General features: G+C 36.3%; 1 protein-coding gene across 3 annotated transcripts in view; it reads right to left on the bottom strand.

Moving 5' to 3' along the window:
- FGD4 (FYVE, RhoGEF and PH domain containing 4) overlaps window positions 1-12,931 on the bottom strand; it is a 170,463-nt gene that overhangs the window by 10,743 nt on the left and 146,789 nt on the right. For all 3 annotated transcript variants that reach the window (XM_025047420.1, XM_006912731.3, XM_025047421.1), the window contains 7 exons: window positions 12,772-12,910; window positions 10,515-10,573; window positions 10,032-10,178; window positions 4,543-4,715; window positions 1,072-1,102; window positions 761-853; window positions 299-424 (listed from right to left, as the gene is read on the bottom strand). In XM_025047420.1, the coding sequence (XP_024903188.1) occupies window positions 299-424; window positions 761-853; window positions 1,072-1,102; window positions 4,543-4,715; window positions 10,032-10,178; window positions 10,515-10,573; window positions 12,772-12,910 (768 nt within the window). The remainder of the gene's footprint in view (window positions 1-298; window positions 425-760; window positions 854-1,071; window positions 1,103-4,542; window positions 4,716-10,031; window positions 10,179-10,514; window positions 10,574-12,771; window positions 12,911-12,931) is intronic.

Raw genomic sequence — 12,931 nt, 5'->3', positions numbered from 1 at the left:
TTTTAACTTCTTGATTGCTTCCTTACTGCATTTATAGTGATTTGAAATGCTTATTTGTCCATTTACTTGTCTTTGGTCTATTTTTGCTATGAGAATGTAAATTATATGAAGCTGAGTATCATCCTGCTTACCATTTTTTCTCCAGGACCCAGCATAGTGCTTTGTACATAGTTATCACTAAAATAGGCTTATCAATGAAGTAATTCACTGAATGTTTTTGGGGGTCTTTTCCAAGTTGACTATTTTACAACACTTATGTAGTTGCAAGCAAACTTAACGACCAAGAAATCTCACTTACATGTCCACATGCTCGACAATGATGCCTTCTTCTTGTCAGTGCATTGAAAGACTCTTTACATTTCATACACATCGTTACTTCATTATCTCGGATCCATCTTGGGGCTCTTTTCCCTAGCTCAGCAGTCTAAAAAGGAAAGAGAGATTCAATTTTAATAGAAAAAAAATATCAATTCCATCCATCTATCCATCCATTTATTTATTTATAAAAAGCACTTTAACAGCATTGCTCATACCATGTTCTGAAACTCAAGACCTAGGTAAAGAAATAAAAGGTTCAAAGAAGTTGAATCAGTATGAAAAGGTACTCACTATTGTATTCATCTAAGAAGGAAGGAGATTGTGTTTAAATAGCCAGTTCTGGCATTGCAAAGGGAAAAGGCTGGAGAACAAAATGACCAGATAGATCTTTTGTGACTGCAAAGAGGAAAAAACTTAAAGTTAAGAATTTATTTCAACTTACAGAAACCTCTGAGTGAATGTCATTATCCTTTGCAATTGCATTTCTGAAGGTTTCATGCCTCTGATTGTAAACCTCAATAGTCTTCTGAAGGGCCTAAAATATAAATGAAATTCAAAGTACACATTAAAGTATCACATGCAAATTAATGAAAACACTTTATTAAAAAATATCTATGATGGGAATCACCTTAAAAATTAAAGGACCTTGAGCCGATGACTACAACACGTGCACAATACAACAGTATGTGCATGCTTGTGTACGCATACTGAGGTTATCAAAAAACAAAAAATGAAAATAGAAATCAGGTTTACCTTGATCCATTCTTCTTTGTCTTGTTCAGAACTAAAACAAAACAAAATTAAACTGAATGCAGAGACCATTAATGAGTTACACCTGGTGAATAAAACTATGCTTTAATGTTGTTTACTAATGTTTACTTTCTGGAAAATTGAGGGCTATCCAGGAAGGAATTATACAGAATCTCTGGCAAATGAACAAATAAATTCTTAAAAAGAACTTTAGACCATCCATTTATTTTGATACACATAAATTTTGAATAATTTTTGAGATAAGTTTAGCTTCTAGTAACATACTGCCCTGACATAAAGTTTAACAACCATCATCCAGTTGTATAAATCAGGTAACTCTGGAGATCTAGCATTATACTGGATATACAACTAGTCTTCCAATTCACCTTTATAAAAACAGATGAGGCTTTTAAAGGTTACTAGTCACAGCCCATCTTAAAAAAGATAATTATCCTCGAAAGTCTAAAATATCTTCGTAAGGCTGTAGGCAGCTATTTAACGTTTCCTTTGATAAATAATTTAATTTATTTTCCTAGAAGGCTTCAGGTAATACCATACCTAACCAACTATAGATAGAGCAAAACAAAAATTTCTAATGCCTGTAGGAAAGAAGTTTCACAGATTCATAGTCCACATTTAGGCAAGAGAAGAAACCTTGATAATCTCTCTTCTGTTGTTCAGACACACCTCTTGGGGTTGCAGATTTGGAAGTATTTAATAATTATATGTTGGGGAAAAATTTCTTTGAAAAAATTCCTGTTTTCTTGTTAAGGCAAATTTTTTTTTATTTCATCTCCCTTGCAGATGGCTTATATAGCTGACTGTTGTTGTGTGCTTTATTAGCAAAATCCCATTTAGTAGACTCTAAGATCTTCAAATTGAAGGATTTTGAAGAGTGTTAAAGAGTGGGCTCTGTTGGCATGTGTTTGGTAGGCCTGAGCTAAGTTTGAGTTCCGGCCAGAATGTCACATGTCTTGGTCCTATAGGTATCACATATGCATGAGTTTGGCAGGAGGTCTGCTCCTGTGACACTATATAGCTTTCCAGCAAATTTATTATTAAGCACCATGAAGTGCCAGGAATGCTTCTGGAATCTGTGCCTGTCAAATGGAAGATTCTGCTTATTGTTCATCTGGGGAATCTTGGACCAAGCTCAAAAAAGATTTCTTCCTATTGCTGTGCCCCGTTCCCACAAAATCAGCTCTATTGCCCTGAAAGCATAGGTATTTGCTAGTGCTTTTAGCCTTTTAAATGCAAAGAACCTTAACAAAATTTTAGTGCTTTTTGTTTTACTTTCTCAGTCATGGCAGATTTTTTTTACTCCTTTGTTTAATTTACTTATCACTATACTTTTATATCCATTTAGCAATAGAAAACCATTGAATTAAACAAGAATATTTTATATTCCTTTAAACATAGAGTGCACAGAATATAAGTGGTCACTCTTGAGGCTAGCTTATTTAGCAAGAAAAGGAAAAGGCTTTTTTTCCAGGTGGTTTCAGACGTGAATTCTCTTTAAATATCTCCAAATATATATATCTAACTTTTGAGTTCCATGTAATCCCTCTAACACTAACTTTCTCGTGAATTCTCTTTAAATATCTCCAAATATATATCTAACTTTTGAGTTCCATGTAATCCCTCTAACACTCTAACTTTCTAAGACCTTCATGTTTGTCTCCATTCTTGAGTCATTATAGACTAGATGAAAAGTAAAAACAATTTAGATCTTCAATTCACCATATAATCATAAATATAACTAAAGCAATGACATTAGGGGAATAAGAAATTTAAGAAAAAAGTCCATGTTTTCAGTACTAATTGGAATATACCCAGTCAGTACTCATATTGGAACTCTACAAAGTGATGATTACCTGTACTTAAGAAAATTCCTCATGAATCAGCCCCCTTCTAACGAGAAAACAGCCCAACCTGCTAATGGAGGGCTGGAGTTTCAATTTAGGTAACCCAAGAAACTTTGATAATCAATCTCTCTCCTGCTGTTCAGACACACCTCTTGGGTTTGCAGATTTGGAAGAATGTTGATATTTCAGAGCCAGCGGCACCTTCATTCTTCTGCAATGAAGACTTCTATCATGAGAACTATTGGTGAATCCTCCTTGTTATCAGTCCGATCACTCAGTGAGTCAACATCATACATTCTTCTCTTATGTTTGACGGCTGGGGCCCAAACCCCATCGTGACAAGGTAGAAACACCATGATATCCAAAGCCAAGTCTTCCACCATTTTAACTTATGCTTGAAACGCCCCCCTCTAATCCTCAGAGTAGTCCCCTGTCAGCCCCGTAAGTCAGGTTCAGTATATATTTTCTGTGGGAAAGCGAAGAACTGGGTGGCAACTTCTTCAAACTTTGCCAACCTGCCCCATCTTCCACAACTCTCGTTTTACCAATTTTCTGACTTCCAGGGCATAGATTCCTGCTAAAATGATTTATTCTCTTTTGGAAGTCTGAAGTTTAAGCTCTTGCACAATTACTAAGTACAAATTTCCAGGATGAATTCACCTGAGCAGCCAGATCTACATGCTATTGGTACAAGGGAACAGAAAGGAACAGAAGGGCTCTCTGACTCTCCATGGATTCTAAGGTATCAGAACCATCAGAGCTGGAATTGGTACTTAACCCTCTGATCTTTGACTTTCTGGAGTATCCCAATTTTCACCATGCTAGGACTTTATAGGATAAATAGATGACAGTCTTCTAACGCAGATGTTTAAAAACCAGACAGCACTTTGTCTTCCAGTGGTTCACGGATGAGGTAGCTGTGGTCTACTGCAGTAGTTCTCATGTTTTTCTTTTCAAACATGGTTATGCTAGGGGGATGAATGCTAGAATGCCAGCCCTTTCTATCCCACTCAATAAAACAAATAAGAGGAGCCACCTTTCCAGAAGTCCTGGTTGCTAGAGGCCACCAAGGCCCCAAATGGTCTTTTTCAAGTATTCTCCAACTGTGGCAGGAGAATGATTACCTTTTCTACCCTATCTCCTCCAAATATACTCTCCATCAAAGTGCCGTGAATTTCCATGAATGCAGAGCCTCTGAAGGACTGAGAGTTAAGGCTCCAACATTTAGCATGGAATAATAAGCATCAATAAACATTTGTGGACCCAAAGGAATGATGGAGGGAAAAGGGTTAGGGGAGAACCTTTTCCCACAAGGCTCAAAACTCCAGCTTAAATATAACGACTTCATTCTCTGAGCACCTTATAAATCTGAAGAGTAAATATAATTTACTGGATGCTTACTATCTGAAAACCACCATCCTAGGCACTAAGGAGGAATCCAAAGGGAATACATAATTCTTGCTTCTCAAGAGCTTATATCTCTCTACTTGCGTTCAACCAGTTTCCCAGAGGTCTGTAACATTCACTTGGGAAAGATCTTCAGAATTATTCTTGTCTATGATTCATTCAGATACTTTTGGAAAGCTGTGTGATAGAATGGTTCTCTTACCTGGCTTGCAGTTCCAGTGTTCTCTCTTTCCCAGACACCTGGAAAGTATGTGGATATTCCTCATTGTGAGTCTCTACAATTTGCATTCCATCGATGCCAACCCTGGTTCGAATTGTGAATTTAGAGCCCACCAAGCTGAATTTTGGCACACAGTACAGCAACATGTTGTTGAACTGCAAAGAGGCAGAACATACATCAGTAAAAAGGAAAACAAAGGAGAGAGGAAAGTGACCAAAATTGGAAGAAGTAGCCCTAAGTCAATATTCCAAGGAATTTCCAAGGAACATCATGCTTTCTATATGAGCAAAATTATTTAAATCCTATATTGAGATTTTGTGTTTGCATTAAAATTATACTTTAAAATTATAGCATATACTTCCCTTTGTTGGTGCATAAATGTTTTGATGATATTTAAGTAAACTAATCATCATTTTGTACTATAAAAGAAATTAGTTCAATTAAATTCAGCAACCATTTATTAAGAACCTTCTATATACCAGCAACTGAAGTTCTTAAGCATATAAGCTGAAGTCCTTAGACAACAAAATTCTCATTCACGTGTCTTAGAGAGCAACTCTACAATAGCTGTTAGAGTAAAAGAGTAATATTTAGCAATTATTTTTATCAATGTGTTTAATGTTGTTTAAATATAGCCAAAATTATTAGTTTCAATGCCATTAGAACATGCGGTGTTGGCACATTAACTCTATGTAAAAAAACGAAGTCACTGTTTTATATTGGCCCATTTCTTAAGAATTTATTGGGTATGAATTAACAGAAAAGTCACCTATTTTAGCGGTCTTTAAAGATCTTTATAGGATCTACTTTTAAAATGAAAAACTATTTTGCAATTGAATCAAATTATGTATACTGCCTCATTTCTAGTCAACAATGAACAGCTCTCGCTAATTAGGCACAAGCAATGATTTGGAGAGGGCATATAATTCACACTGAATATACTAAAACATGCGAAAAGATGAAAGTCTAAATATATGGGTTAATCTGTAGGCATATCCCTAAAGAAGATACCTATATCTCCCTTCATATTTGTTTCTTGCATTATTTCTAGAGTCACATATATTTTTCTAATAAGAGCAACTGGGGATTTAAACCCTTATGTGCTATGTGACCTCTCAAGTCTCAGGATCATTATTTATAAAAGTCACAAGTTGTTGAGAGGATTAAATGAAGAAAAATGTCTTGTTCTGCCAGATTCTGTCTGGCTCCATATGGACGTAAAGACAAGAAATGTTGATGACTCTTTAACACATTTCAACATGTTTATGTGACACCATCCGTTGTACTCATTTTGAAAACAAAGTTCTCACCAGTTGTTCCTCATGCATTAATTTGCAACTTCCTGTAACCAGTGCTATAAATTTCATTTCCACAACTGGATAATGTAGAAATAAAAGGACACAAAATTCATTTTATCAGATATATCTTAGCACTACATTTTGCATTTAAATTTCTAGAAAAGAACACTAATTACCTATGACTTACCATGAACTGTCTGCTGTATTCTATGGCAATCACAGCCTCATTGTAGCACACAGGATTTAGAGATTTGAAAACATTCTGAAAGGTTCTCATCACCATTCCAGCTTGATTAAGGCAACTGCTAGCCTGCTACCTGTTCATGTTAACCGTTCTCCTGTCAAGGCCTTCTCAGGAGGGAATTTGGTCAAGGATGTGGATGGTGCAGCAGGAGCTGCAGAGCCACCATCGAAATGGACAGGGCTCACACCTTCAAGATAGCAACAACCGCCACACTTTTCTGCCAACTGTGTGACAAATGTAATGTTAGGCCATACAATTTCTGAGTTATCTGATACTTGTATTCAAGTTCACTTTATAAAGTTCAGCAAATTCTTGTTATTTTATAGATATACAAGTTCACGACTATGGAAGTTCTTAGCATTTACTTTTAGAGTTATGTTCAAGCAAGATGACAGACTATATCTTACAATGAACGTTTCTCTTTTTTTCATGCTTTCGGGATTACATTTCCCTTATTAATTCTTCCTAAGTGTGACTTCACATTCCAAATCATCAATAACTATGTATTATAATCTTTTATAACTCAGATCATATTCTAATGCTAGTCCATAAATACCCTTTTCCTTCTCCCTAGAGGTGAAGGCAAGAGCTCTTGAAGGATACAAAATGTTGCTTACAAAGTAGAAGATGCAATATATGTAAAGCAATCAGGTAGCTAGTCCTATTTCCTCTGTGAACCTTGCTCCTGTGGCAAAAACCACCGTCATCTTCCCTCTGGGTTTTCACTGGTATCAGAAAAGGAAGTTATAGCAACTATAGCACCAAGTAGATCAATTTCCCTTTCAGTGTGGATGGTTCCTTTTTTATTTCACGCCCATAGCTCAGAAGTACTTATTAACAAAGTAATCTCTGGCTGGTGAGGCAAATCTAGAAGCGTTAGGCTATACCAAAACCTAGAAGCAAGTCTCAATTTTATTAAAAGCATAGGGAGGCTCTCCCTTCTTGATCTCTAGTGTTATTCAACTATTTATTTCAAGTTGCTTAAAATATATTAATTTGACTGAAATAATTCAATTTCATGTCTCACCAGTGACAGTTTCAATAAAGTTTGTTTCAGAAAAAGCTGAAATCAGATTCTAAATATAATTTGGCTTTTCAGACAAATGTAACACCCCCAGAGTAGGAAATAGAAAACTAGCCCTCATTTTCTTTCTAGAGAGAAAGGAAAAAAAAAAAAAGGTACTTCTGAGGTTTCTATGTATAAAAAAACAAGCAGCTCTAATGGGAATAAAGTGTTGTGAGAGAAGGGATCTTGTGACCAGTACCGTACTACAAAGGGGAGGATTAAAGAATGAATGCTACAGGAAATGCTGCTAAGATAGCCTTCAGAAGAAGATGGATGTGGCTTTCCGAAAATTCCTACTGTCTGACTCGATTCTCCTGGGAAGCAATGGCATGACAAGTCTGACAGCTTACAATAATGGGAACACGATGGTTCCTTGCCTCAAAGTTACTGTCTCCGTGTTCTCCAAACAACTGCTTAATTTGGCTCTACATCAAGGTATTCAACCTAAAACTACTCCAGAATAATTCTCACATAGGAAAATTAAACTAAGGCAATTTGTTAGATACAGAGTTAAAGTTTAATTGTAGAAACACTCATGTGGAAGAGGAGAAAGGAAAATTATCTAAGCGCCTAAAGGTGGGGTAAAGACAAAGGGAAAACAATGACTCCCAGGCATGTTGTGTAACAAGCATGTCTTTTTCATCTGTATTTTTGATGCTGGGACACTGGAAGGACTGCCCCTCTCAGGGTTACCCAAGCCCCAGAGTCTGACAAAATCATTTACACTGGCAAATCCTAAGCCTGTTTCCCCTGCCCATTCCTCTCACAGAAACTACAGTAAGGCTCTAGCCCACATTTTCTGCTTGTTTTCTCTGCTTCCTGACTCTGGTCCTTTCTCATGTAGCCTCCCCAACACTGCATGGTGTGGCATGCCTTCTCTTTTTGAGATCTGTGAGTATAACTATCTTTTCAATGGCAATTGTCTCCAACTTGGTGGCCTTACCATACCTGAATAACAAAAGCTGTATTTCAAAATAAATAGACCTCTGAATTCTGACAGGACATTACATGTCCCTGATTTATATTTAGTTTGCTTTATAACCTCTGAAAGGTGAAGTACTTCTGTTGAGCACGAATGAAGATTCTTAATTTGGATGATAACTATAAATTTTTAAAAGTTATTTAGATATAGTTTATATGCCATAAAATTTACCTTTTTAAAAAATGTTGAATTCATGGTTTTTAGTACAGTGGTAAATTGTGCAATGTTCACTACCATCTAATGCCAGAGCATTTCATGACTCCGAATGGAAAGCCTGTGTTCATTTCTTCCTTCCTACTAGCCCTAGGCAACCACTACTTATATCCTACCTCTACGTATTTTCCTATTTGGGACATTACATATAAATGGAATCATACAGTGTGGCCTTTTGTGACTGTCTTCTTTCACTTGACACAATGTTTTGACACAGTATTTTATTAGTTTTTATTGCCATATACTATTCTTTTACATGGATATACCACACTTTGTTTACCCATTCATCAGCTGATGAACATTTAGGTTGTTGCCACTTTTCAGCTATTATGAATAATTTTGCTAGGAACATTCATGAACAAGTTTTGTACAGACATATGTTTTCAATTTTCTTGAGTTATGCACAAACTTGGAATGGAACTGCTGGGTCATATGGTAACCATATGTTCTTTTTAAAAAAATTGTCCCTGCTTTTATTGTGTACCTTTGGTCTCAGATTTTTTCTTTTTTTCCTTTTTTTAGATTTCTTCTTATTGTAGTATGTAGCATATGTTACTCAGTTATCTAGTAGTATACTAAGAACAATGTATGTTTCTTTTCTTTTCTTTTTTCCCCATTTAGAATCACTTGAAATTATATCTACAGCGGCAAGCCATTCTAATAGTGCATGACAGTTCCTGCAAATTTGCCTTTCAAGGGAGGCTGTAATCAGACAACAGAAACCTCTAAGCCCTTAATGACAACTCATATTATGGTGGTAAGATGACTACCTTGCAGCAGAAAAGTCAGATGTCAGTATTATGCTGAGACTATATTATGTGCCAGTCACTGGGCAGCCTCTTCACCAATGTCTCTCTGTTTCTTTGCCTAAAATAACAGTCATAATAATAACTAACATTTACTACGCTATTACTCAATGTTAGCTTATTGTTACTGTTAGCTATTACTATGGTTATCATCATATCATTAGATATAAAAAGGAGCTGGAAGTACCAGTGACTAAAAATAAGTAGCTTGGATATCCCAAGAAGAGCTCTTACATTTGAGATAAGCCCCAGACTGACTGTGATTTCCAAAAAGTGAAGAAAGGGACAGAGACCGACTGAAGTGAAAGGAACTATGTAGCAAACTCATGCACTTTTCACAGATATTTTAGGCATAAGTTTTCTAACACTGCTTATATATTTCTTCACACTAGAAAGATTAAAATTAGTGATTAGAGAAGATTAGGAAGAGAACTGCTGTCAGGAAATAGTATGCCGACAAAATATCTAGGAAATCGTATCCTTTAGCCTGTAAGAATGAAAAGAACAAGAAAATCTGAAACAAAAATAGGAGGGTTCCAAAAAGCATATCATACCCCATATATACACTCATGGCTATTGATCATCATGGAAAGTTGTATTCAGTATGTGTTGCTGAACTAAATTATATATGGTAAGTACACAGAAAAGTTATAGAAAAATACTTCAAAAAAAGGTATGTCCTGGAAAGAACAAGTTTCAATCACTAAGGACATTCCCTTATGTAGAATCCTGACAGTGGTGCCTATATTGGGTTAGACAGAACTGCTTTGATGAGCAAGCAAGCAAAGTGTTTGACTCTTCCATGATGTATATAACATTTGTGAACTACTTTTATGTGATTTTCCCACACTACAATACTCACTAAGAAAAGATAGCGTTCTTGTGCTGATGTGTTTCGAGCAGCTAGTTTGAGGATCTGTCCTTCTTTTATTAGTTCATTTGAAGGATTTACAATGTCTTCTTCTTCTCCCAACATTTCATAAATCTCTAAGAGTTTCTTTAGATTCTCCTAGGAAAATAAAACAAAACACAACAAGATCAAATATAAGGAGGTTTCACCTTAGTGGCTTTAATAATATAACCACCTTAGCTAAAGCATGAATAATTCAGAAGTAATTGGAACTAAGCATAAATTTTGGTATAAAATATGTCAGTTCTGAGGAAAATAAAACATGGGAGAAGAGAGGAGAAGAGAGATTATTACGGATAACACTAAACATTTTATAAACAATCTTTTCTGTTTACTGTATCAATTCATTTTGATGGAAACCTGTAGATAATATTAGGCTACATTATCGACAATTATCTAACTAGAAGACTCCTCTCGCCTCTGAAAACCACTTACCATTTTTCTTATTGCACTATTAGAATGGCTTGCCGCTGTAGATATAATTTCAAGTGATTCTAAATGGGGAAAAAAGAAAAGAAACATACATTGTTCTTAGTATACTACTAGATAACTGAGTAACATACACTACACGCTACAATAAGAAGAAATCTAGAAAAAGAAAAGAAAGAAAAAATCTGAGACCAAAGATACACAATAAAAGCAGGGACAATTTTCATTCACAAACTAGGTACTTTCAAAAGTTCACTGTAAGCAGATTACTTGAGATTTGAAGGCTATTTCCTCATAAAAAGTCACATACAATGATGAGGCTTACATGTATATTTAATCCATAATGGACCTTCAAAATCAACAAACACCATGTATACCAGTGTGGTACAAGGCACTTTGCCAGATGCTTTCATATATGTTATGTCAATTAATTCTTATAAAACCTTGAATGGAAAGTATATTAGTTCTGTTTGGCAGCTGAAAGAAATGGAGAGTGATATGACTTGGCTAAGGTCACACAAAAGGGCCACATCTGAACTTAAGTCTTCTTACTCAAATTTCTACATTTCAGCAGTAGTATTTTAGTGGTTTTATGAGCAAATTAACCACCAAGCAGAACCAACTTTCTTTGGGAAAACACACTCACAGTTCTAGCCTCAGTGGGATGAAAGAGAATCTTCTGATGCCAACGTTGATGGAGGGTTCTGTTGCTGGGGCAGGTGGTAGTAAGAGAAGGGAATAGGAACTCTTGGGTGTGGGCAAGGTAGGAGCTCTAGGACTGCTGGTGCAGAGCTGTGGAAGCTGAGGCCTCCTGCCAGCTCAACTCCAGGGCACGCTCTCAATCTGAAATCATGTCCTGCTCTCTTCCTTTCTTTTGTATCTTGTGAATACTGGTCAGGTTAACTCTGTTACCACAACAACTTTATCACCTCTGGACCGACATTTCTGTCTTCTTTGTTCCACTGCTAAACAAAATGCACTTGGGTTGCCTTCTCCTCTACTTGTAGGTCTCTAAAAGCACTTCTGTGATTTTCTTAGAATTTTAGTGTAAGTAGCAATGGGAAAACAAAAAAGAGTAATAATATATGCTACCATGTTGCCAACTTTGTCACTTTTGACATTGGCACCTGAGAGGGAATCAAAGACTTTGAGTGTGGAACACACTGAATTTTTATTTATATTTTGGAGAACTATCCTGATTGGGCAATTCTGTGCATTCCATACAGGATTCACGGTAGAAGGAGACAAAACCAGGTGGGCTGGGGCTGCTACCCAGGAGACCAGTTTGAGGAGTCGCAGTGGTGAGTCCTATCTCTAACCCAACTACTAGCCCTGCCACTCAAACCAAGCACTCAGGCTGGATGAGTGGAAAGTGGAAGAAGGCAAGTTGGGAAAGCTCTAAACTGAAGGAGAAAGGGGGGAAGGAAAGTTTCTGTGGTCACTGACTCACTTGGGTGGTGCAGAATCAAAGCAGAGCCTGTGCTCAAAAAAAGACTCAGGCTCCAAGAGCAAAGATTCTGTTTTCTGCTCCTCATCTCTTATCAAGTTTCACTTATAGTGGAAGACAAAAAAGTATTAGGAAAACTAGCAATGCTTTAAGTATCGTTAGTACTTGTTGAATACTAACCCATTTTTTCCTTAACTTTCATTCTTCCCTTCACGGCTAATTAATTTTTTAAAAGTACATAAGAAAGTGAAATTATTGATACTCTTGAGCCTTAAAAAGAAAAAGGCTTTCATTATAAACAAATGAAAAAATAAAAGACAACTAGCAGAAAAGAAATTAAGTTTTCTCAGGGAAAATGTTAACTGACACTAAATAGCACCATTTTCTCTTCTGAGCAGGTAGAGCCAACTTTGCTTAGGTTATTTTTACATAGTAAATGCCATCTTAACTTTCTTTGGGTGCATCAACCTATCTAATTAACCAGCAGCACTAGTGATTCTGAATCATTGTATTCTTCCTGTGAGAAGGTAATTGTGTATTCCTATTCCAGATATCTCTAAGACTATAGTTTTATACTTCAGAATTAATGATTAACATGAAACCAGCAAGAGAAATGTAATTTGCATTGCTCTAAACCTGTGATTTGGGCTCGAAAGTGCTTGCCTAACTGAGATGTTGATAACAATTTCCAGTGAGGTTATTTTCTGGTACCAATGTTTTACTAAAGTTGCTCTAAGATCTATCTCACTTTGGAACCACAAGGCAGCTTGTCCACTGAATTATCCCATAATGAAAAAGAGGGGGGGAAGCATTTACTTTTAGCATCATTCCAGTCTGGAGAATCAGGGGGCAGTTTCCTTAGGTAGTCCTTAAGGAGCATCTCATATCGGGGAATCCGCTGAACAGGTTCTAGCATGTGATGCTGCAAAGTCAAGCTCCCACAGATCTTCTGTTTCTGTAATAAGAAAGGTTTGTA

Source organism: Pteropus alecto, unplaced genomic scaffold, assembly GCF_000325575.1.
Source record: "Pteropus alecto unplaced genomic scaffold, ASM32557v1 scaffold103, whole genome shotgun sequence".
In the NCBI taxonomy this organism is placed as follows: domain Eukaryota; kingdom Metazoa; phylum Chordata; class Mammalia; order Chiroptera; family Pteropodidae; genus Pteropus; species Pteropus alecto.
Note: the sequence above shows the minus strand (reverse complement) of the source record. Positions and strands in the feature narration are given on the sequence as shown.